At 43.7% G+C, this 22,940-nt stretch overlaps 1 protein-coding gene across 1 annotated transcript in view; it reads left to right on the plus strand.

Annotated features, from left to right (window-relative positions):
- Positions 1–1,290: 1,290 nt before the first annotated feature.
- Positions 1,291–22,940, plus strand: part of JAK1 (Janus kinase 1) — a 46,150-nt gene continuing 24,500 nt past the window's right edge. The window contains exons 1-5 of the mRNA XM_049774427.1: positions 1,291–1,374; positions 6,140–6,338; positions 10,824–10,947; positions 20,206–20,359; positions 21,346–21,509. Of these exons, the coding sequence (XP_049630384.1) occupies positions 1,369–1,374; positions 6,140–6,338; positions 10,824–10,947; positions 20,206–20,359; positions 21,346–21,509 (647 nt within the window). The 5' untranslated portion in view covers positions 1,291–1,368. The remainder of the gene's footprint in view (positions 1,375–6,139; positions 6,339–10,823; positions 10,948–20,205; positions 20,360–21,345; positions 21,510–22,940) is intronic.

The raw sequence follows: 22,940 nt of genomic DNA on the forward strand, positions 1-22,940 counted from the left end.
TTTGAAATCTTGCTCTTACTTACATTGCTCATCCTCACCTTGCTGATGTAAATCAGAAGGGTGTTCTCTGATCCTATCGTTTAAACATGGAATCATAATTAAATTTACCAAAATAAAAAAGGGAAGAAATAATTTATCCCTTAACATGTTAAAACTGTCCCATGTCAGCATTGTCCTACAAAGAAATTACACTTGTTTTTCTGGCCAGCTATTACTTTGCTCACCTGGCCAGGGTTAGTCCCTAGAGCTAACAAGAGTTGCCAAGGATGACATGTGTCACACATACACTATGGTAGAATGCTTTTGCGATTTTTCATTCATATTGTCTCCTTCTCCCACTCCTACTAGGAAAGTGGCATCACAACCCTACCCCCACCCCACCTCTGCTGCCGTCGTGCCCTCCTGTGCTCTTTCCAAAGCTGGATTCCATAAAGTACATCCAGTAACTCAAGGGAAATGAAGACAGTAATCTGTGTGACCTTCGCAGGGGTGGTTGTGCATTATTTGCAAAATTAATTTGATTCTGTTCTGGATATAGAGGGTTTGTGAGAGGTACAAGGAAAGCTGTGAAAATGGAATGTGTGAGGCTGGAGATACTCCTGAGTAGGATGCTTGCCTTGCAGGAGGCTGACCTGAATTCAGTCCCCAGCAGCCCATATGGTCCCTGAGTGACAAATGAGGCAAAGCTAGGAATAGCCCCTGAGCATTGCTGGTTGTGGCTCAGAAACTAAAAAAGAAAAAGGGGGCACTGGAGTGGACGTGGGTGGGATCAGGTGCTTTAGCTCTATAGATCGGAGATCAGGCAGGTGTTCTTTAGTAGAAATCTGGCCCTAAGTTGCAGCTGGGGACATAGGGATAAATCTGTCACTTAGGTTTTCACATAAAAGTGACTCACAAAAAGTTGATGACCTGGAGCCTGATTAGATTAGTCCAGGGCAACCTGGACTCAGAGGAGAGTAATTGGAAAGGACCTGGCAGTGGGAAATGAAAGCACACATCTTGGGGAGCCCTAAACGGTTGTGCTCAGCCTCACTTATGCTAGACAGTGCACTCGACTGCAGGAAGTAGGGGCACCTGACTTCCTGTCCTAAAGTAATGAAAAATCTCATGTTGGATGCTCATTCCCTAAGATGCCTTTCTCCTCTCCATACTTTCACACACACCCCCACTTCTTCCTCCCAAATGCTTTTTCCTGTTTGCTGATGGTTTGGGTTGCTTCCTTAGTGAAAGCGCTCTTATTTGCTGATGCAATTACCTCTGTAGCTGAGTGATTTATTTATCTTTGTCTTAGGTCACTTCTGAACAGTCTTTGCAAAGTGGTGAAGAAAATCCAGTCTGCTTTCGGAAGGACATTCGAGAGCCGAATAAATGCAGGTATGTACATTTACATATTTTTAAAAAAAAAAAACCAGTTCTTTTAAAAAAATCAGTCATCTTAAATCTATAGGGATAACTGTATTATACTAAAAATGGAATATAATCTAAAGAACTTTAACTTGATATTGTAATTGTTGTTAATTACAAGAGTGGCATGTGTTGGTTTACAATTTTTCCAACTGTGGGACAGCTGGAGATAGCTTAATGATTCTGAGTGCATACTTTGCATTCATGAGACCGGGTTCGATCCCTGGCATCAGAGATGATTCTCCTGAGCACCACCGAGGGTGGCCGCAGAACAATAATAATTCCCCAAAGTACAAAATTATAAATGTGTAGAAAGAATAAAATAAAGGAGAAAGCTCCTTTGCATCCTGCCTAGATATTCACCTTGTAGCCATCACTTTCCGTTTCTAGGTTCTATAAGTGTGTAACCACAAGGCTTATTGCATGTATAGGGGGCGGCTTTCCCCCTTCTTTCTGCAGTTATGTCCTCTCATCTCTCAGTGCTGTCACACATCCCTCTGTGGCATCCTTTTTGTTTGTCTTTTCTAAAAGACTTTTTACTTTAGGCCATGATTTATAATACTATTCTATGGCAGAGTTTATTGTATACAAAGCTGTAGCACCACACTTTCTCTCATTTTCCACCCACAGTGCCCCTGTGTCCCCATTTCTTGCCCTGCCCTGTCCTGTACACTTCTTTCTGAAGACTAGTTTTGACTCTGTTGCCTTTGGGATTTGTTCTTTCTTTACTGTATTTCTTTTTTTGGTTTTTGGGTCACACCTGCTGGTGCTCTGGGGTTACTCCTGGCTCTGCGCTCAGAAATCGCTCCTGACAGGCTTGAGGGACCGTATGGGATGCTGGGATTCAAACCACCATCCATCCTAGATCAGCTTCTTGCAAGGCAAACACCCTACCTCTGTGCTATCTCTTCGGCCCCTCTTTATTGTATTTCTTTATTTTTTTCTTTTTTGGTTTTTGGTTTTGGGGCCACACCCAGTGGTGCTCAGGGGTTACTCTGGCTGTCTGCTCAGAAATAGCTCCTGGCCGGCATGGGGGACCATATGGGACACCGGGATTCGAACCAACCACCTTTGGTCCTGGATCGGCTGCTTGCAAGGCAAACACCGCTGTGCTATCTCTCCGGGCCCTTTATTGTATTTCTTTATATCCCACACATGATAGAGATTATTCTATAGCTTCTTTTTAATTGCTGCCTAGTGTGGACTTGTTTGTTTGTTTGTTTTGGCCACATCCTGCAGTGCTCAGACCTTACTCTTTCTCTGTGCTCAGGGATCACTCCTGAACAGCTCTATGGATCATAGGAAGGTGCCTGGGCTCAAAGCCTTGTTGACTGCATGTAAGGCAAATACCCTACCCACTGTACTATTGCTCTGGCCCCTGCCTAATGTATTTTACCTTGCTTGACTCAGCAGGTCCTCCTTTTAGACATTTTGTTTTTCCAATGATGCTATATCTTGTACATAAATAATTATGTGTTCTATATTCCTAATTATTTTCTTAGGGTGAAAAGGTTTTAGTCCATTTGTAACTTCTTCCCCTGCCATGTCTGCATGAAATCTCAAGAACAGATTTATCTTATGTTATGAAGCCGATTTAAGCTGCTATGTTTCCATTGTAGAGTTGAGTTGGAGACTAGCCTAGATGCACTATGCTTGGCAATTGATCTGAATTCAGTCAGTTGGGAGCTTTGCCTTTCATCTGGAGTTCTTGTTTGTTTGGGGGGTATAGCTGATGGTGCTCAGGGATTACTGCCCTGGCTCCAGCTTCTTGCTTTGCATAGGTAGCTTTTGGGAGTATTTAGGGAACCATGTGGCATAGGGATGAAACCTGGGCTTCTTGCATGCAGAACATGTGCTCATTGTACTACCTTAGATTAGGTTCTGGCAGATTCTGTTTTTCAAATTTATTCTGGAGATTGTAAAAGAAGAAAAGTCCACTTCTCTCTAGTAAATATCTCACCTCACTAGGGAATTAATGGACTAAGTCCATGAATTTGCTCTCCAACCCCTCCAAGTTTCTTGTTTGGAGGTCCTGCCTTGGGTGACTACAAATATTCATTGGGTGTAAACTTTCAGCTCACTACTATAGATGCCAAGAAGAACAACACTTTGTCCTCTAGGTCCTAGAGTCTAAGACCTTGTGGCATCTATGAGAGATAGACATATGAATGAAATGGTTGTAATCCAGTGTTATAATAAGATATGGTTATAAACCAGTGTTACAAAATCCAGAGGAATTTGGGAAAGGGGAAGCTCCAGGTCAGGAGTGTGGGATAGAGGTTTGGAGGAAGTAACTCGGGTTGAATTGGTTTCTAAGAAAAAATTGAAGTTTGCCACCTCCAAAGCCAGAAGGGTAGTTCTGACTGTGGGGTCAATCTGAGGAAAGTAAGGAAGTGAAGAAACCAGCATGGAATATGGGGAAGTAACAAGAAAAGGGGTAGCCTTGACAGGTTTGGAGCATGAAGAGAGAGGCTGGGAGTGATAGGGAAGGTAAAACCAGTGAGTCTCGCCAGTCTAACCAGTGATTGGGTGGGGACAAGGGTATGTTCTGCTACTGAGCTTGCCATTGTTCTGGCCTGCTGGGAAGTTTGTTCCAGAATCATTACTTTTTTTTTTTTCATTAATAATTTTTATTGTGACCAAAGTGGATTACAAATCTTTCACAGTAATATTTTAGGTGCATAGTGGCATTGAACCCAGGGCATTCCCACCACCAGTGTTGTCCTCCCTCCAACCTGTTCCCAGCATGCATCCCATATCCCCCTCCTTTGGCCCCCTCACTCCGGGCTGCTAGTATAAGTGGTCCCCTTCTGTGTCTAGATTTTTGTAAAATGGGTATCGATTCTGCTGTCGTTGGCTTTGGATTTGGTGTTTAAGACTGATCTTTTATTATTATTATTATTATTATTATTATTATTATTATTTCTAGTCAATGTTCATACAACTTTTGATCTTGGTACCATTCATTTTTTTCCCCTCAATTTATGAGGCAGAACAAGATGAATCAAGTTATGTGATTCTATTTGAAGGAAAAGAAAAACAAAAACACAAAAGCAAAAAACAAACAAAATATCCAGGAGGGGTTCATCTAGAGTGGTCCTCAAACTATAGTCCGCAGGCTACATATTGTATTTGTATCTGTTTTGTTTCTTCATTGCAAAATAAGATATATGCAGTGTACATAAGAATTCGTTCATAAGTTTTGTTTTTACTATAGTCAGACCCTCCAGTGGTCTGAGGGACAGTGAATTGGCCCCCTGTTTAAAAAGTTTGAGGACCCCTGATTCTAGAGGGTTATAAATATCAGTTTAAGAGAAGAAAGGGGAAAGGGAAGAAAAACGTCACAATAAAAAGTAACAAACAAAAAAAAGAACAAACAAACAAACAAAAAAACTATAATGACAAAAAAAAAAAACCTCCAAAAAGCACCACTGCAATACAGTCAACAACCAAGCAATAATCACGAGCCCGAAATAAAAAGAAAAAAATTGTGCTTCCTTTTTTTTTCTTCCTTCATTTGCATAGGCACAGTAAATATTGGGGAGATTAGAAAGGGAATTCCTTGGCTAAAAGATACAGGGTTTCTCCGCCCTTGGCACATACTGTCATGGAAATAACTACAGGCTCCGTACATGCTCTTTTACTCTCCCCCTAGGTCTTTTTTATGTGTCTGGAAACTTTCTGCTCAGTTGAAGATGATAAAATCAGGCATCTGTAACTAGAGATCTCGGTATTCGCATAGGTCATAGGATGGAGCCTAGGACAGAGTCTTTCTTTACGCAGAACCATTACTTTTGGGCCTTGTGAAAGTTGACTTGGTAGGCAGGAGGGATGTAGGAACCAGAGGTCATCAGAGGCACAGTTTAGGGGCCTTGTTCGAGATGAGGGCGGGGGAGATAGGGGCTTTTGTCCCTAATGCTGCCCTCCTTTCTGGCCTGCATGAGCTTATGTTGATGTCCATATTTCAGAAGGGGCTCACACCTGTGACATTCTTGCAAGTTTCTCACTAGCAGGTTCTGATTTTTCCAGCACCCACCAGACTTTTCTGCCCTGTGCTGCTGCCACAGAGTTGTCAGTCTCACATTTCTTTCATGGTCCTACTGTGTGGCCTCTGAGTATGACTCAGTAATTGTCTCGTGTACAGCCCTGAACCATGTCTAGGGGTGTGAAAATGGGTGAGGTGTGGTTTGTGCTCTGCTCAATTGACTAATTTGCTTTGAGGCCACAGCCAGCAGTGCTCAGGATTTAATCCAGTGCTCAGGGGTCTTCCTGATTGATTTGCAGGCCTGTTTGGGTTGCCAGGGATTGAGCCTAGAACAGTCACATAGCGAGGCAAGCAAGCACCTTGCTCACTATACTATAACTCTGGCCCCTGCGATGACTTTTTAGTCACTTTTTAGGCACCTACTTAGACAAATGCTTTCTGCTGTGAGTCACTCAGAAGTTAAGCGATTGCAGTGGATGGGATGATAACAGAAACTCCAGAGCTTCTGAGAATGATCCACGGGTGTCCCTCTACCCTTTGTGTCCAAGCAGAGAAAGTAAATTTGAGCCGTCTTTGAAATTATTCTTGGTATTTGAGACTAGTGGATCGTATTTTATGCATGCAGAGTCTCTCTAAGAAGCTCTGAGGCTTTGCTCACTACCTAGAAAGAGGCTCAGGTCGCTATTTCCACCCTTCCCAGGTGTGCCTCTGCCCTCCATATAACCATGTAACCTCTTCCATTCTCCCCAGTATCTAAATATAAAAGAGGACTGCAATGCCATGGCGTTCTGTGCAAAAATGAGGAGCTTCAAGAAGACGGAGGTGCACCTGGAGGCCCCTGAGCCTGGCGTGGAGGTACTCTTCTACCTGCCTGACCGGGAGCCCCTTCGACTGCGCTGTGGTGCATACACAGCCGAGGAGCTGTGCATCAAGGCGGCGCAGACATGCAGTGAGTACCGATGCTGCGCCCAGATCAGGCCTGCAGCCCAGCCCCTACTCTTGCCACTGGGGAAAGGAACTGTGGGCTCAGAACTGGGCCCTCCTGCCACTCCCTGCCCTGTAGTTCACAGGCCTCAGAACAGTCTGTGAATTTTGAGTCATTGTTCTCTTCTTTCTTCATTGTGCAGCAATTGTTTCTGCTCTGTCACCGCTGAACTGTTCTTGGGTACCCAGGGAAGGATGCTTGCTTCTGGGAAAGGTGTTCAGAGTGCTCTTAACCACATTTCTTCCATCAGCCCTGAATGTGTGGGGCACCTCAGTCAAAGTTACTGGTCCAGCACATCCATGGCTTAGCATCTTCCAAACTAGTAATCACTCCCTCTCCTCCCTATACACCCCTCTATAAACATGTACCATTCCTTCTACCATCATTCACAGGATGCTTTTCCTTCTGAAGGCCAGCTGCAGAATGTGGCAGACCAAATAGACTTTATTATTTTTAACTTGTGAGGTCACTGACAGTTTCTGCCTATTTAAAAGGTAGATCATGATGATAGTTTTCCAATTCTAAATATACTAAAACATTGAAGGAGGATCAGGACTGATGTGAATTAGATTTAAAAAAAAAAATTGGAGGGGGGTTTGGAGCCACACCTGGTGGGGTTCAGGGGTTACTCCTGGCTCTGCACTCAGAAATCACTCCTGGCAGGTTTGAGAGATCATATGGGATGCCAGAAATCAAACTCAGGTCCATCCCGGGTTGGCCACTTGCAAGGCAAACTCCCTACTGCTGTGCTTTCACTTCGACTCAGATTTTAATAGTTTTTTTTTTTTTTTTTTTTTAAGAAAATCAATCGTGGGGCCGGGCGGTGGCGCTGGAGGTAAGGTGCCTGCCTTGCCTGCGCTAGCCTAGGACGGACCGCGGTTCGATCCCCCGGTGTCCCATATGGTCCCCCAAGAAGCCAGGAGCAACTTCTGAGCGCATAGCCAGGAGTAACCCCTGAGCGTCACAGGGTGTGGCCCAAAAACCAAAAAAAAAAAAAAGAAAATCAATCGTTTTATAATGTGTAATAACTGGTTACATGATAGCACAGCTGTTATTCTGTGCTTTGTATCTTCATTTTAAAATTTATTTTTGGGGTGCAGGGATCATGTGAAGCAAGTGTTCTACTGATGTTTATACTTGACCATTTATTTTATCTTTTTTTTTGGGGGGGGGCACACCCAGCAGTGCTCAGGGGTTACTCCTGGCTGTCTGCTCAGAAATAGCTCCTGGCAGGCACGGGGGACCATATGGGACACCGGGATTCGAACCAACCACCTTAGGTTCTGGATTGGCTGCTTGCAAGGCAAACACCGCTGTTCTATCTCTCCGGGCCCTTTATTTTATCTTTTTAACTCTTAGGATTTCTCTGTGAGAATGGTATGATTATTTCAGGAATTACCTATCCTGTCTATAATATAATTTGTCTAGGAAATGCATTTTATTCCTGATGTCTTTCAAAAAAATGCTTTTGAATACAGAATTCCATTAAAAGAGAACATGCTGGTTCTATAGGGAAGAAATCTAGCAGACTTTTATTTTTAGAAAACAATGCTTGATAAATAAGATTGAGGGGCTGAAGAGATAGTCCAGTGTGTAGGACACTTGCCTTGCATTGTTAACTCGGTTGATCTGCAGCATCACATATTGCTCCTAGGAAGGTTCCCCGAGCTCAGAACCAGAAGCAAGCCTGGCACTGTCCAGCTGCAAAACAAAATGACAAGAAATCCCAAAAGGTCTGAGTGATAGTTCATAAAGGGGAAATGCATGAGCATGTCAACATTATTTTAACTAGATAGCAAAACAAATCATATAAGGAACCAGAAATAGATAGGAACTGTAAAATATTAGGGATTGGCAAAGGAACTAGTGTTTCTAAGGGCTTTTTAGCTCAAGACCTTATATTTTCTTTCCTCTCCCTTGACATTTGTTCTTCCTTGCCTTTTACCCATGTATGGTAAGGTTTTATTTCTCTGGCTGTTTTTAATTATATATATATAGATACATATATAGATATAGATATATTTGTTTGGCTGGTTGGTTGGTTTTGGGCCCCACCCGGTGGTGCTCAGGGGTTACTCCTGGCTCTGTGTTCAGAAATTGCTCCTGGCAGGCTCAGGGGGTGCCAGGAACGGACCTGGGTCCGTCCCAGGTTGGCTGAGTACAAGGCAAACGCCCTGCTCCAGCCTTCTTTGGCTGTTTTTTATTTGACTTTCTTTCTCTCTTATTTGAATCCCACTTCAGCCTTTTCCTAGACTTTAGTAGACTAAACTTTGGGAGGGAACAGTTTCATCTGTGAATTGATGAGAGTAATAAACCTCATTAAGGATATCAGGAGCATTAAAAAATAATAAATTAGGGGCCTGGAGAGATAGCACAGCAGCGTTTGCCTTGCAAGCAGCCAATCCAGGACCAAAGATGGTGGTTCGAATCCCAGTGTCCCATTTGGTCCCCCGTGCCTGCCAGGAGCTATTTCTGAGCAGATAGCCAGGAGTAACCCCTGAGCAACGCCGTGTGTTGCCCAAAAACCAAAAAAATAAATAAGTAAATTAGGGCAGGTTAGTTTATTGTCCAGTGTTAGTCCTCCACAAGGTTTAATATTCTATCTTCTTCCATGCTTTTATTAAAAATATAACTTGTCAGAGCAGGAGAGGTGGCACTAGAGGTAAGGTGTCTGACTTGTAAGCGCTAGCCAAGGAAGCACCTTGGTTCGATCCCCAGGCTCCCATATGGTCCCCACAAGCCAGGGGCAATTTCTGAGTGCTTAGCCAGGAGTAACCCCTAAGCATCAAACGGGTGTGGCCCCCCCAAAAATATATATATATATATATATAACTTGTTGGGGCTGGAGAGATAGCACAGCGGTGTTTGCCTTGCAAGCAGCCGACCCAGCACCTAAGGTGGTTGGTTCGAATCCTGATGTCCCATATGGTCCCCCGTGCCTCCCAGGAGCTATTTCTGAGCAGATAGCCAGAAGTAACCCCTGAGCACTGCCCGGTGTGGTCCCCCACAAGAAAAAAATTAAAAAATATATATCTAACTTGTCATCTTCCTGGTATTTTTTGCATTACTTTGCATGACCCTTTGGAACCAGACTGTGATAGATAGATGACCCGTGATAAATGTGACTCAGATAAGCTTGTGAAAGTGTATACTCAAATATGGATATGTAACAAAGAAGGGCTGAGTTTCTGAAGCAGTCCATAGAGCCAGTTTGTAAACTGTAATAAACCAGAGGCAGTCTTAGTAACTGGATTCTAAAGCCACTTGCCATTGTTTCCCAAGGAAAATGCTCTTGAACACTGAGCATCATAGTCTCTGCTGTGGACAGGGATGTGCCTCCTTTGCAAAGCACAGGCCTTGTGTGCCTAAGACCTGGGTTCCACCCTCAGCTCCACAAAAACCAGAAACCCAGACTTTATCACATACTCTGTACTGCAGAGAGGAGATCAGTTTAGAGTGGGGTGAGTCCTAGTAGCTTGAGAGGCAGGATTTGGTTAAACCACAGAGGCCTTGAAATGCCCAAACTTCTGATCGAATGTCTATGTGTGGGGCCCTGCCAGCGTCACATCACATGTCTGATGCGGGAGGTGATGCCAGTCATCTCATGTTCTTCCACGTTTTCAACTTCATAGAAGTGAGGCTACGCTGTGCACAAATAGCACAGTAATAATTGATGATTACAATCATTCTCCTCCCTCCCCGCCACTTAGATGCAGGTCTGAGTCATTTTCAGTGTGAATTCAGAAACCAGTGGGAAGCTGCTTTTCGAGCTTCCTTTCCCCTTTCAGTTTTTTATTGTGTGTGTGTGTGTGTGTGTGTGTGTGTGTGTGAGTAAATGAAGACATTTGGTGGGTAGGGAAGAGGCAAGAGAGTATAATTGATCAACTTCGTTAAGCATCTTTCTTCTTCAGTGGATACTTGTATAAATATCTATGATAACCGTACAGAGTGTTTAAGAAGTGTATTAATTATTTATGGCCATAGATCTTAATCACTGACAAAAAAACACTTTGGTTATTCTAACCCACATTTTGTGCTCTGCTGCCAGGAGGGTCTTTGACTGTTTAATGTATAATAATCACAGCATGTTAAAATAGCTTAAACATTTTCTGTAAGAGACAAATTGAGGATTTCCTGACTCCAGGAAAGCTTTTGATCATATTAGTGCCCAGCAGGTGGGTTTGGGAGGATTTAAGAAGACTCTGTAATGAGAAAATGTCTTAGACTTTCAGTTTAAAGTGCTTGTCTTTAGGAACTGAAGCTCCAATTCCTGGGGAGCTGTCACTCTTGGATTTTATGATTTTAACTGCCAGACTGCCCTAGGTTGTGTGTATGCTCAAGGTTCTTTGGGGATGGGAGAATTTCTTGTCTCTGAGTATGTTGTGTTTTGGAGATAGATGACCCTCTGTGAGCCCCTCTCGTGTTCTCATAGTCTGTGCTTTTCCCTAGGTATTTCTCCTCTGTGTCACAACCTCTTCGCATTGTACGATGAAAACACAAAACTCTGGTATGCTCCGAACCAAACCATCACTGTTGACGACAAAACGTGCCTTCTGCTGCACTACCGGATGAGGTATGGGCAGTGCTGGGCGGTGCTGAGCACTTTCCTCACATCCTGGGGAACCACAGTGGTCTGGAACCCTTACTCATTCTTTGTGAATGCTGCACTTAGGATGTCAACTGTAGGGCTTTTGGTTATCTATAGGTTTGTATCTGCTTCATATTAAGGAAGGACTTGGTGTGTGGAGTCCAGTTCATGCTGAGTCTATTCACCTTCTTCTACCACATTTTAGGAAAGAAATGTTATGATACGCAGGGATTTTGATTAGAATTAGTGTCTTAACAGCAGCTTCTAAGCCATGATTATATATTTAAGTTGGTGAGTTGGGACCAGAATTTCATCTTTAAAAAATGTCAGATGAGAATAAACATTATTAATGAATGTACATATCCTGATCATATGTATATACATATTCTTGTTTAAATATATATACATATGTCATATGTAAGCATGTGCTAGGTCATGATCTCATAAAATTTATTTGTGACGTAAAGGTTGCAGCTAAAGAGTTAATTGCCTAAAGGGGTGTATCTTTGGTCTCCTAGATGGGTCTTGTTTTCCAGGACTTTTAATTTTGGGGAGGATGAGGGAGGCATTCCTACATGGTGCCCATAGACTATTCCTGGTAGCCCTTGGAGGATGCTGAGGATTGAACCTGGGCTCCTATATGCAAAGCTTCTACTCCCTTGGGCCAAGTCCCTGTCCTGGGTCTTGCGGGTTGTATTGATCTACTCACCAAGGACTTTCTGTATTGGAGGACTCTTAGTTTTTAACAAAAGTTTAAAAATTTATTGAGTCACTGTACAATACAAAGTGATGAACTTGGTTGTGACTGAGTTTAAGTCATACATTGTTCGATCACCCATCCCTTCATCAGTGACAACTTGCCTCCTTCGATGTTCTCAGTTTCCCTTCTGCCTTCTACTCTGCTTCTGTTGTAGGCAATTTTCTTTTTTCCTTTTAAGCACTGTGGTTTGTAATACTGATACTAAAAGGATATCACACATACCACTTTATCTTCTTTTAACACCCAATTCTTTTCCAGAGTGATCATTTTCAACTATCATTGTCATAATTGTTCCTTCCCTTCTTTTTGTGGCATTGTAACAAGCTTTCTAATAAGGACCAATCCTCCTGATTTTTGTTTCTATTATCTTTGGATAGTATTCTCCCACTCTCTTTCTTTATATCCAGTAAATGGGAATGGTGGGATGGTTTTCTCCTTTTGGGGGGGGGACACGCCCACTCAGAAATTGCTTGTGCAAGTCTCGGGACCATATGGGATGCTAGGGATCAAACTCAGGTCGGTTGTTTGCAAAGCTAATACTCTATCTGCTATAGCTCTAGTCCTTTTTTCTCCTCTTCCCTCCCCTCTTTTTTTCTTCTTTCCTTCCCCCTCCCCTCTCCCTTCTTTTCCCCCTTCCTCTTCCCTTCCCCCTCCCCCTTTCCCTTTCCTCTTTCTCTACAAAACTTATTTTGATGAATCTGTGCTTATTTTCTTGCCTTTGAGACTTTGTTGATTGTAATAGTCTCCCAAGGTGAAATAAATGCTTTATAGTTGTAGTTTCCTGCATTTGTGAATCTTTGTTCTGAACCTAGGCTATAGACTATGTTTATTAAGCAAAAATTAATCTCTGTTTATTATGAGAACTTATGACTAAGTTTTGAAAAGAATCTTAGCTCATGCCACTGTGATGAAATCAGTTGACCAGCCAGGTGCCCATTGAACACCAGGGGCTTGTTGAAAGAACCCTGAAGGAATCTTGATATTCTCCTCAGTACCTTTTTTGGGTGGTGCCACAACTGACAGTGCTCAGTGCTTACTCCTAGTTCTGTTCTCAGGGTGGTGCTCAGAAAAAAGGGATGGAGGAGATTAACCTGGGTTGCTCACTTGCAAGGCAAGTGACTCTCTTTGGCCCTCTTCTCAGTATCTTTTGTTTGTTTGTTTTTGATTACACAGGAGTTCTCCTGGCTCTGCACTCAGGAATCACTCCTGCAGGCCTGGGTGACCATATGGGATGTCAAGAATTGAACCTGGGTTAGCTACCTGCAAAGCAAACACCTTACCCAGTGTACTTACTGTCGCTCCAGCCTCTCCTCAGTACCTTTATCACCTCACCTCTCCTTCCATGGGAAGTCAGTGAAGCTTTTTTTTAAATTTTTTTTTACCATTTTAGAAAGGCCTGGATGCATTTCTTTTTCAGAATGAGAGAGGGGAGAGGGGAAGGGTTTAAGAGAAGCAAGGAGAGGGAAGTTGTATTTATTTGCCACAACTACTTCGCAGGTGAGAGGTGGTGGAGCTGCATACCCTGTGGATTGTGCAGACATTGTACTTTTGGGGTTTTGTAGTGTTAAATAATTTATGATGGTGCTGGATGGAGATGGATGGAGGGGCCTTTCTGTGCCATTCCAGGCCATGTGGCTCTGCAACCCCCTTCAGCCAGCGGGTCTCGAGGTTCATGAGAGTGGCGGGTAGAAATCTCACTCACAGTCAGGCTTCAGGAAGTATCAGCTTGATTCATACCCTATCCACCACATATGTGGCCTACATCATAACCAATTAAGCATTCAGCCATTCTTAGCTAGCCCTGCGTCTTAACTCCTTTCAGCCATCTTCCCTTTGACCTCCATGCTGGCAAAAGACCAAAAGGGCTAATCCCCTGGGTCAAAGGCCTTATATAACCTTCCAAGACCACTCCCCGAAATGGGAGGGGTCTTGCAGGTAAGGTTATACTTAATATCTGGTTCCCAAGACCCCGCCCAGAAATGGGCGGGTCTCAGGTAGATACACCTAAATCCAGGGTGGAGTCACATATGCCCCTTTTTTTTACATAAAGACAAAAGGCATTATTTATGTGGCTTACACCTATAGCCAATGGCCGGTAATATTTCCAATGCAACAACATAATAAAGTGAAAATTAATGTACCAGCCCTTTTAAAAACATAATATTTCTGCAAAATATACTATACACCTGTAACTTAAATTTCTCTTAATGCTGATCTTACCTGCAAGACCCCACCCATTCCTGGGCATGGTCTTGGAAAGGTTAGATAAGGGTTTGACCAGAGGGCATTTAGGCCTTTTGGTCTTTTGCCCCATGGAGGTCAAAGGGAAGTATGAATAAAACTGATACTTCCTGATGCCTGTCTGAGTAAGTGATTCCTGCCGCGACCACCTGAAGATGATGACCTGACGGTTAATGGAGGATGGAGCCACGTGGTCCTGAGCCTAAGGACAAAGGCCTCCATCCACCATCCAAGTCCATCCTAAGGGCTTTAAGGGCTTAATGCAACAGGATTTGGACCTTCTCTAGCCCCTTGAGCCATCTCCTGGCCTGACTGGACATAGTTTCTCAGTGAAAGCTGGACCACATCCATTCTGTTCAGTTTGACTATCTTTTCTTTTTCTTCTGTATTCAGTTGAAGAGAAAAGGTGTGTGTCACATGAGTGAGGCTTCACACCTCACAAGGTTGTAAACAGGAACCCCTTCCAGATGAGACCTCATTCTACATTTGTATTCATTTTCAGAATCTTAGCACTCTGTTACTGGGGGTTAGCTTTGGGGTTCACCATGGAAGGTGTGCTGGTCTACATCTAGAAAGGAGTTTGGAGGGAACTCTTGTACTTGGCCTCTTAGCCTCTTTGTATGATAGGACTTGGAAATGACTTGAGCTTCCCTGTTTCAGCTTGTATGGAAGTTTTTGGGGGAGATGGTGCCCCCAAAGAGAGATGAGATGCTGTCATGCCCAGTGAGGCAGCTGGCTGGCACTAGACTCTCTAAAGCAGGGGTCTCAAACTCAATTTACCTGAGGGCCGCAGGAGGCAAAGTCGAGGTGAGGCAGGACCGCATAAAGTATTTCACACACACAAAAAAAAATGTCCTCAAATGTCATTATTAACAGTTTTAATTATTTCTTCTGAACATGAATAGAACATTGAGTGAAGATCATGAACAGTTCTTCTGAACATGCCATCTTTTGCCTATTCCTTGCTGCCAGAGACTTGACAGCGCTTCTTCTCACAAATCTGAACCACATTTGGCTTTAGAGAGGAAGCAGTTGAGACCCTCAGTATGGCTTGAAGATGATCATCATTAAGTCTAGACCTGTACTTTGACTTATTGAAGTTCAATGTGGAGAATAACTTTTCACACAAATATGTGCTCCCAAAAAGGCACATGGTGCGCTTGAACATTTGGGAAGCTCAGAGAAGCTGGGGAGCAATTTCTCAAAAATTGCCTATGCATGTCTGCTTTTCCACTAATCTCCCTGAACTTGGCTTTGAGATCAGAGTTGCATTGCAGGTCAATGAGCTCCATTTGAAGCACAGGAGGGGCATCTTGCACATCAAAGGAAAAGGTGTCCTCAAAAATTTGGAAAGTGGCTCTGCGCTTTTTGAAGTCTGCAAATCTGTGATCAAATTCCTTCGCTAGCTTAAAAATAGCATCAACATATTTCTCACCACTGAATGGTATGCCTGTATCCACAAGTTCCTTGCATGCTGGGGAATGGCAACGGTTTGGTCTGAGAGAGCTGGGAATTTCCATAACACAAGTTTTGTGGAGAACGCTCTCACGTTATCATAGGCAGCACTGATGAGCTGCCCTGGGCCTTGTAATATCTTGTTTAGTACATTCAGCTTTTGTGTGATGTCAACAAGAAAAGCTAAGTCCATGAGCCATTTGTGATCACTCAACTCAAAAACAGCATTTCCATCCTTTTCCATGAAGGCTTTCACTTCTCTCAACTCAAAAAATCTTTTCAGGACATTTCCTGTGCTGAACTAATGTACCTCGGTGAAATAGAGCACATCTCCATATTCTGACTCCATTTCCTCTAAAAAAGCATGGAACCTCCTGTGCTTTAAGCCCCTGGATCTGATTTGGTTGATGCATTCCACAACAACATACATCACATTGTCACATGGCAGGCATTTACTGCAAAGGGCCTGCTGATGGATAATGCAGTGAAGAGCAATGGCCTTCTCTACACACTCCTCTTCAAGTTTTTTTGAACAAGTGCCACTAGTCTATTTTTCCTCCCTGTCATCGATGGCACTCCATTGGTTATTATTCCAACAAACCTCTTCCATGGCAAACCTGCATTCTCAATGGCATCACACAGATGCTGAAATATCCCATTAGTGGTGGTCTGGCCATGCATTGGAATTATCGTGAGCAGCTTCTCTGTCAATTCAAAATTGCAATCAACACCACAAACATAAATTGTGAGCTGCTCAGTGTCTGTTATATCTGTGCCCCTCATCAAGAGCAACTGAGTATGCATCAAAACAGTTGATGATTAATGCCACTTGACATGTCAGAAATGCGTTCTGCCACAGTGTTGGCAGAAAGGCTGATTTGCTAAACTGACCTTTCTTTTCTGGACAGATAATACTTGCAGCCTGTAACATGCATTTTCAACAAACTTTCCTTCTGTGTATGGTTTCCCTGCCTTAGCAATCATCTCACTAACCATGTAACTAGCTTCAACTGATGCAACATTCTCTTTGGTTGCTTTCTTGAAGAAATCTTGTTGCTTCATTAGACATGCTTTAAGACTGGCAACCCACGTGGCTCTCTCATTTCCTTGTTATTTTGCACATTCCTCAGCATGTTTAGTTGAATAATGGCGTTTCAAGTTGTATTCCTTGTGCACTGCAACTTTCTCTGAGCAAATAAAACATGTGGGGATGCCCCTGTGCTCAACAAAGAAATACAGCGTCTCCCACTTTTTCTGAAATTGTCTGTGCTTGTCATCAATCTTTCTCTTCACTGCAGGCTTTGATGAAGGTATGACAAAATCTAATTCTGTAATAAACTTCTCTCCCTTAGGCCTCCAATAATGCAAGGGACAGCGGGCAGGAGCAGGGGAAATGACGCTGCACTAGGTGCAAAGTATTCGCGATTATTCGCTTACCGAATATTCGCAATAAAATCGCATTAGTAAGAAAAAAATCGCTAAACATTTGCGTAACCTGAATGGAACTGCTCGGGGTATTCGAATGTTTAATGCGATTTTTTTCTTACTAATGTGATTTTTATTGCGATTATTCGGTAAGCGAATAATCGCGAATACTGTGATATTTGAAGGCCGGCCTCGGGCCACAAAATGTTGTAGGGAGAGCTGCAAAGGGCCCGCGGGCCGCGAGTTTGAGACCCCTGCTCTAAAGCATTGGTGGGTGGTGTGGGGCAAAGGTATCATTCGTCCTGATCCCCCATTAGTTAACTGCCTCCAGGAAGTTCTCGGCTGCCTCAGCTTTTGCACCTTGACTTTCTGCCTGAGTTGAGCTTCCACAGGATGTTCTGTGTTACCACAGGCTCTTTGAACTTGGGAAAAAAGATCCCACCCTAAGCTGAAACATTTGCATTACAACAGACTACAAAAGAACTGAAACCTCAGTGTCAACCACTAAAGATGGTGTAATAGGAAAATTAATTTTGGTGGCTAAATTTGAATGGACTCCCAGCTTTATTTTGGTAAATACTATTGTACTTTTAGTTATAATTTTTAGTTTTTAGATAAGAATATTGACATTATTTTATAAAAGGACTGACTATAGATAAGCATGTTCTTTATTCCTCTTTAGGAAAAAATACCATATATTTTCTTGCTCTTTTATAAAAAAAAAAAGAATATCACTGTTTATTTATAAAGTTCTATAGAAAAAAAATGTAATTTTGCAAAATTTCCCAAAAATTTGCAAGCAAAGCCCATCTTTAATAGGTCTGTTTTTCTGTCTCTCCCTTTCACTTTTCTTCCTGCATTATTCCTTTAAATGTAAAGTCAGCAAACATGTGGGATGTTCCCCTTGTAACTGAAGTTGAAAATCCTGTAAATGACAAGTGAGGTCACAGACCAGGACCCATTAGGAAAGGGGGTGCCACAGGATGGAAACAAGATTGAAAGAGACCTCAATTGGTTAAAAAAAAAAAAAAAGGCTGAGAAACACTGATCTAGACAGCTGTCGTCCTTGTATAATTATTTTTAACACTCCTATGTAGTATTTGCGTGTGGCCATGTTTGTCCAACATTTGCACAGTTAACTAAAGAATTTTCATTTTCGGGCCTGGAGAGATAGCACCGTGGCATTTGCCTTGCAAGCAGCCGATCTAGGACCGAAGGTGGTTGGTTGGAATCCCGGTGTCCCATATAGTCCCCCGTGCCTGCCAGGAGCTGTTTCTGAGCAGACAGCCAGGAGTAACTCCTGAGCACCGCCAGGTGTGGCCCAAAAACAAAAAAACAAAAAACAAAAACAAAAAAGAATTTTCCTTTTCATTGTGTCATCTAGTTGTGCCAGAGGGGGAAGCTACTTTTGCTAGTCACTGATTAAAAGTTTGGTTTCAATGGAGTGCCTAAGGCTTCCAGTAATTATACTGGTTCAGTGTTTTTTTTTTTTTTTGGTTTTTGGGCCACACCCGGTAACGCGCAGGGGTTACTCCTGGCTATGCGCTCAGAAGTCGCTCCTGGCTTGGGGGACCATATGGGACGCCGGGGGATCGAACCGCGGTCCGTCTCCTAGGCTAGCGCAGGTAAGGCAGGCACCTTACCTCCAGCGCCACCGCCCGGCCCCTGGTTCAGTGTTTTGATTTTACTTACAGAAATAGTAATGCTGGCTGGATCATACTTACCTTTTTACCAACACAGTTGGAGAATGGAACATTCAGTGTTCGAGACATTATTTTACAGAGGACAGCAAAGTGCCTACAGTTCCTAAGAGTCACGGTGTACTTTGTGGACTGTTGGTTGCTGGAGACAGGCTGCCTAGATGGAGCCATTCTGTGGGATGGGTGACAATACCAGAGAACCCTGTACCTCTCGGTGGCAGGCACATGAGCCAGCAGGCTTTCGGCTTTGCAGAAATGCTCAATGACACGTGTCTGAGTGTGACTATCAGGCTTGGGAGGATACTTTTGCCTTCCCTGATTATGTTCCCTCAACATGAGGGTCATGCCCAGGAGAGAGCAGACTTCAGCAGAATCCATAACCTGCAGATAGTCCAGACAAGCATGGCCCTGTTGCTTTCATGTCATCCAGAAATTATATTTCTCTAGTATGTGGCGGAGGGGAGTGGCAAAGAGAACAACGTGAGTCTTGGGTCCCCTGAACTCTTCAGACCTTCCTCCTCTGTGAACTGGAAGGAATGCCATGCATCTTGGATAGATGCTTGGTTGACTCTGAAGCATGGAACACAAAAGGCTTTCTCATTTAATCCATGACGCTGCACCTGATGAGTTTAGCAGAGTTTCTGTATGTCTTCGATAGAAAAATGACTCACTGGCGTACATTCTCCATCTTGGGGTCAGCCTGAAATGTGCACACTCAGGTTTTCCCCTCCGGGGAAGCCCATGTTCTCTTTTTCTTCACTGTCTCTTCTCTCCTTCCTTCTCCCCTTCTCCTGTCTCATGTTTATCTCACCATCCCTCTACCTCTTCTTTTTTCAAAACAAAACTATTTTACTTCAATGCACACACAAAATGAAGAAGCAGCTCAGGTCTGGAGCACAGCTTTTCATGTGCAAGACCTAGTTCCATCCAGCACTGCACCAGGAATTGTCCCAAGGCACCATGATGTGTCTCCACTCCCGTTCCAAGCCTCCCCAACTTAAACGAAACTATTTGAGAAAAATCACCAGTATAATTAATTATCACAATGTGGGAAATAGAAAAGAATTTGCTACTTTTATATCCTGACTGATGATGAAATGGGATTTGACAAATGTTTAGGTGAGGGGACCAGGGAAATAGCACAATGGACAATCCTCAGCATCCCATGTGGTACCCTGGGCACCACAGGAGCACTACCAGGTATGACCTAAAAGACTAAGACAAAAACTGAGAGAGAGAGAGAGAGAGAGACAGAGAGAGAGAGACAGAGACAGAGAGAGAAGAGGGAAGAGGGAGATAGAGAAGAGAAGAGAGGAAGAAAGAAGGAGAGAGAAAAGGAGAGGGTTCTGGATTAATGTAGACTATAGGGATAGCCTTTCTGTGTCAACCCATGGTTCTTGGTTAGAAGACAGGGAAATCATCCTTGGGTATTCATGAAGTCACTTCATTAAGGCCCCTGAGTCCTCCAGCAGATACTAATATGACACTGTCCACTGAGCACCTGTTGCCTTAGACAACTAGCCACCCTGCACAGACGTGAGGTCTGTTTGCCCCCTTCTGCATGAGAAGCTGAGCCTCCTGTGCAGCTCCCTCTGGATAACACCAGGATAGTCCAACAGGCCTATTCCCTCCCACAACAACATTTGTATTTCTGTCTTCCAGGTTTTATTTCACCAACTGGCATGGCACCAATGACAATGAACAGTCAGTCTGGCGACATTCTCCAAAGAAGCAGAAGAATGGCTATGAGAAGAAGAAAACCCCTGAGGCCACCCCTCTGCTGGATGCCAGCTCCCTGGAGTACCTGTTTGCCCAGGTAAGAAGGCTGGCCTGGAGCCTGGACTTTGGGAGACAGAGCCCTGGCTTCCTCCTTCCGCTATAGCTGAGCTGGCCGGTGCCAAGAGTTTTATAGCCATAGGCTTCATGGCCTGTCCTGGGTTGGCCCCGGGAGGAGGAGCTGTTCTCCCCTGATGGCATTTCTGCCTCTCCAATTGTTGGATCTCATTTCTCACCAACAAGCTTTTTATTTATTATTTTGCTTGTTTGGAGGCCACACCTAGCAATACTTAGGGCTGATTCCTGGCTCTGCACTTAGGGATCACTACTGGTGATGCTTGGAGGACTAAATAGGGAGCGAGGAATTGAAGGGTTGGCCACATGCAAACTAAGCACCTTTATCTCTCTCTGTACTATCTCTCTGGGCCTTCATATTGCTTTCAGGTAGGTTAATTTTTTGGTTTTGAAGTTGTTTGCTCTTGGAGACCTGTACTGGCATCTCCCTCACTGTGGGAGTATGTTTAGGGGTTCATTTCACTCCTTGAAACAATTGAAACAACTCCTAGGCTGTTGATGTACTGTGGAATGAAGGTTCCTTCCTCTTGGTTTAATGCTGCATCAGAATAGGGTGACACCCTGTCACTTAGACTTCTGCTTTCTGGGTGAGGGTATGTGCAGAATGTTTGTGGAATGGCCTTGGCATCCAGCTCCTGCTGTCCCTGACCTTTGTTCTGGTCGTCCTAACCCAGTACAAGCTGTACTTTGCAGGCAGACAGTAGTTGGGGGAGAGGGCTGGAGAGGGCCAGAGTGTCTCTTAGGCTTGAGCCTGATATCAGGGAGGACATTCCATACAGGAAGTGTTTCTCATCCCTTTCCTGTTCTGTGGGTCCTTCTGAAGAAAGGAGGTCTGGTTTGTCTCATCTCTTTGGTTTCTCCACTTCGCCCATCCCTGTGCAAGAGGAGACATTATAGTTGGACTCTTGACTGCTGAGCCAGGACTCATCTCTTCTTACCTCTGCTCCAAAGGGACAGTATGATCTGGTCAAATGCCTGGCTCCCATTCGCGACCCCAAGACTGAACAGGATGGACACGACATCGAGAACGAGTGTCTGGGAATGGCCGTCCTGGCCATCTCCCATTATGCCATGATGAAGAAGATGCAGCTGCCGGAACTGCCCAAGGACATCAGGTAAAGTGTCCTGTGGCTTCAGGTGTGGACTGTGGGAATGTGTGATGCTGAGCATCAGCAGTTATAACCCTGGGGCCCACGTTTGGTTATGGATATGGCACTGTAGGCCCTGATGCTCCCCAGCACTGTAGAACCTGACAGTCCCTCATCCTCAGGCCTTAGAGCTGAACCTTTACCACCTGGGCTGAGTGTCTCTGGGAGTGGCTCCTGGCTCTTATCATCTTGTGAATGACATACACCCTGAATTCTCCTCAGCAGTACAGAGATTGGTGTGTAATCAGTTCCTCCTCTCCTCTTATCTCCTCCCCTCCTTTCTCCCTCGCTCCTCCCATCCACTTTTTTAATTCAGCATGATACTTTCCAGGTCTATCCATGAGCAGCTAGTTGCATGACTATCTTTTCTTATGGCTGAGTAATATTCCATTGTATATATGTACATGGATTCATTATCCAGTTACTTATTCTGGATAAAGATTATGGTAGTGCTGAAAGGAACATAGAAGCACAACTATCTTTCTTCAGTTTGTTTTGGGCCCTTAAGTATATTCTAAGAAGTGGAGTTTCTGGGTCAAATGGAAGCTCAGTTTCTAGATTTTTATTTTTTTAGGAATGTCCATATTGTTTTCCAGAAACAATATGATCCAGAAAGACTGGATCAGCTGACAGTCCCACCAGCAGCTGGTTCCTCTTCCAAATGACGTCCATTTTTCAGAAATCCTCACCCCCTACTCCATATACCCTCTGCCCATTCCATGATGGGGAAATGGATCTTTTGCGCTCTTTGTTGATCCATTTAACATCTCTAGAACATTTCAAATGACAAACTATGTCCCTTCTATTGAATTGGTATTTTCCTGTTTGCTATGCTAATAACTATAAATCACTCTTATAGGCACATGTAGAACTTAGGAAGCATCTATAGTTGCTCTTTATCCCTTCTGTCTACTTTCTCCTTGAATCCCGGCATCCCATAGGGTCCCCCGAGCTTGCCAGGAGCAATTTATAAGCATAGAGCTAGGAGTAGCCCCTGAGCACTGCTGGGTGTGACCCAAAAACAAACAAACAAAAAAGCAAAAACAAAACAAAATAAAAAAAAAAAGAATTGTCCAAATGGAACATACATCATTACATTCTTATAATTTCTGCCCAAGGTGTGACTTCTCTCCAGTGATCTACTCCTACTGTTTAATTAAAGTGCCATTTCCTCCACTCTACTATTCCTCTTTCAAATTTATTTTGGGTTAATCCAAGCAGTGCTCAAGAGACTGGGGACCACTCCAGGTAATACTCTTCAGCTGTGTGAGACTTACAATTACAGAGCTACTCAGGCCTACCAGGGCTGGGATCAAACTCGGGGCCTAGCACAAGCAAGGTATGTGATCCATCCTTCCCTTTGAGCAGCTTCCAACTTGCTATTCCCAAAAAAAGGTG

This window comes from Suncus etruscus, chromosome 6 (genome assembly GCF_024139225.1).
Source record: "Suncus etruscus isolate mSunEtr1 chromosome 6, mSunEtr1.pri.cur, whole genome shotgun sequence".
Lineage (NCBI taxonomy): Eukaryota > Metazoa > Chordata > Mammalia > Eulipotyphla > Soricidae > Suncus > Suncus etruscus.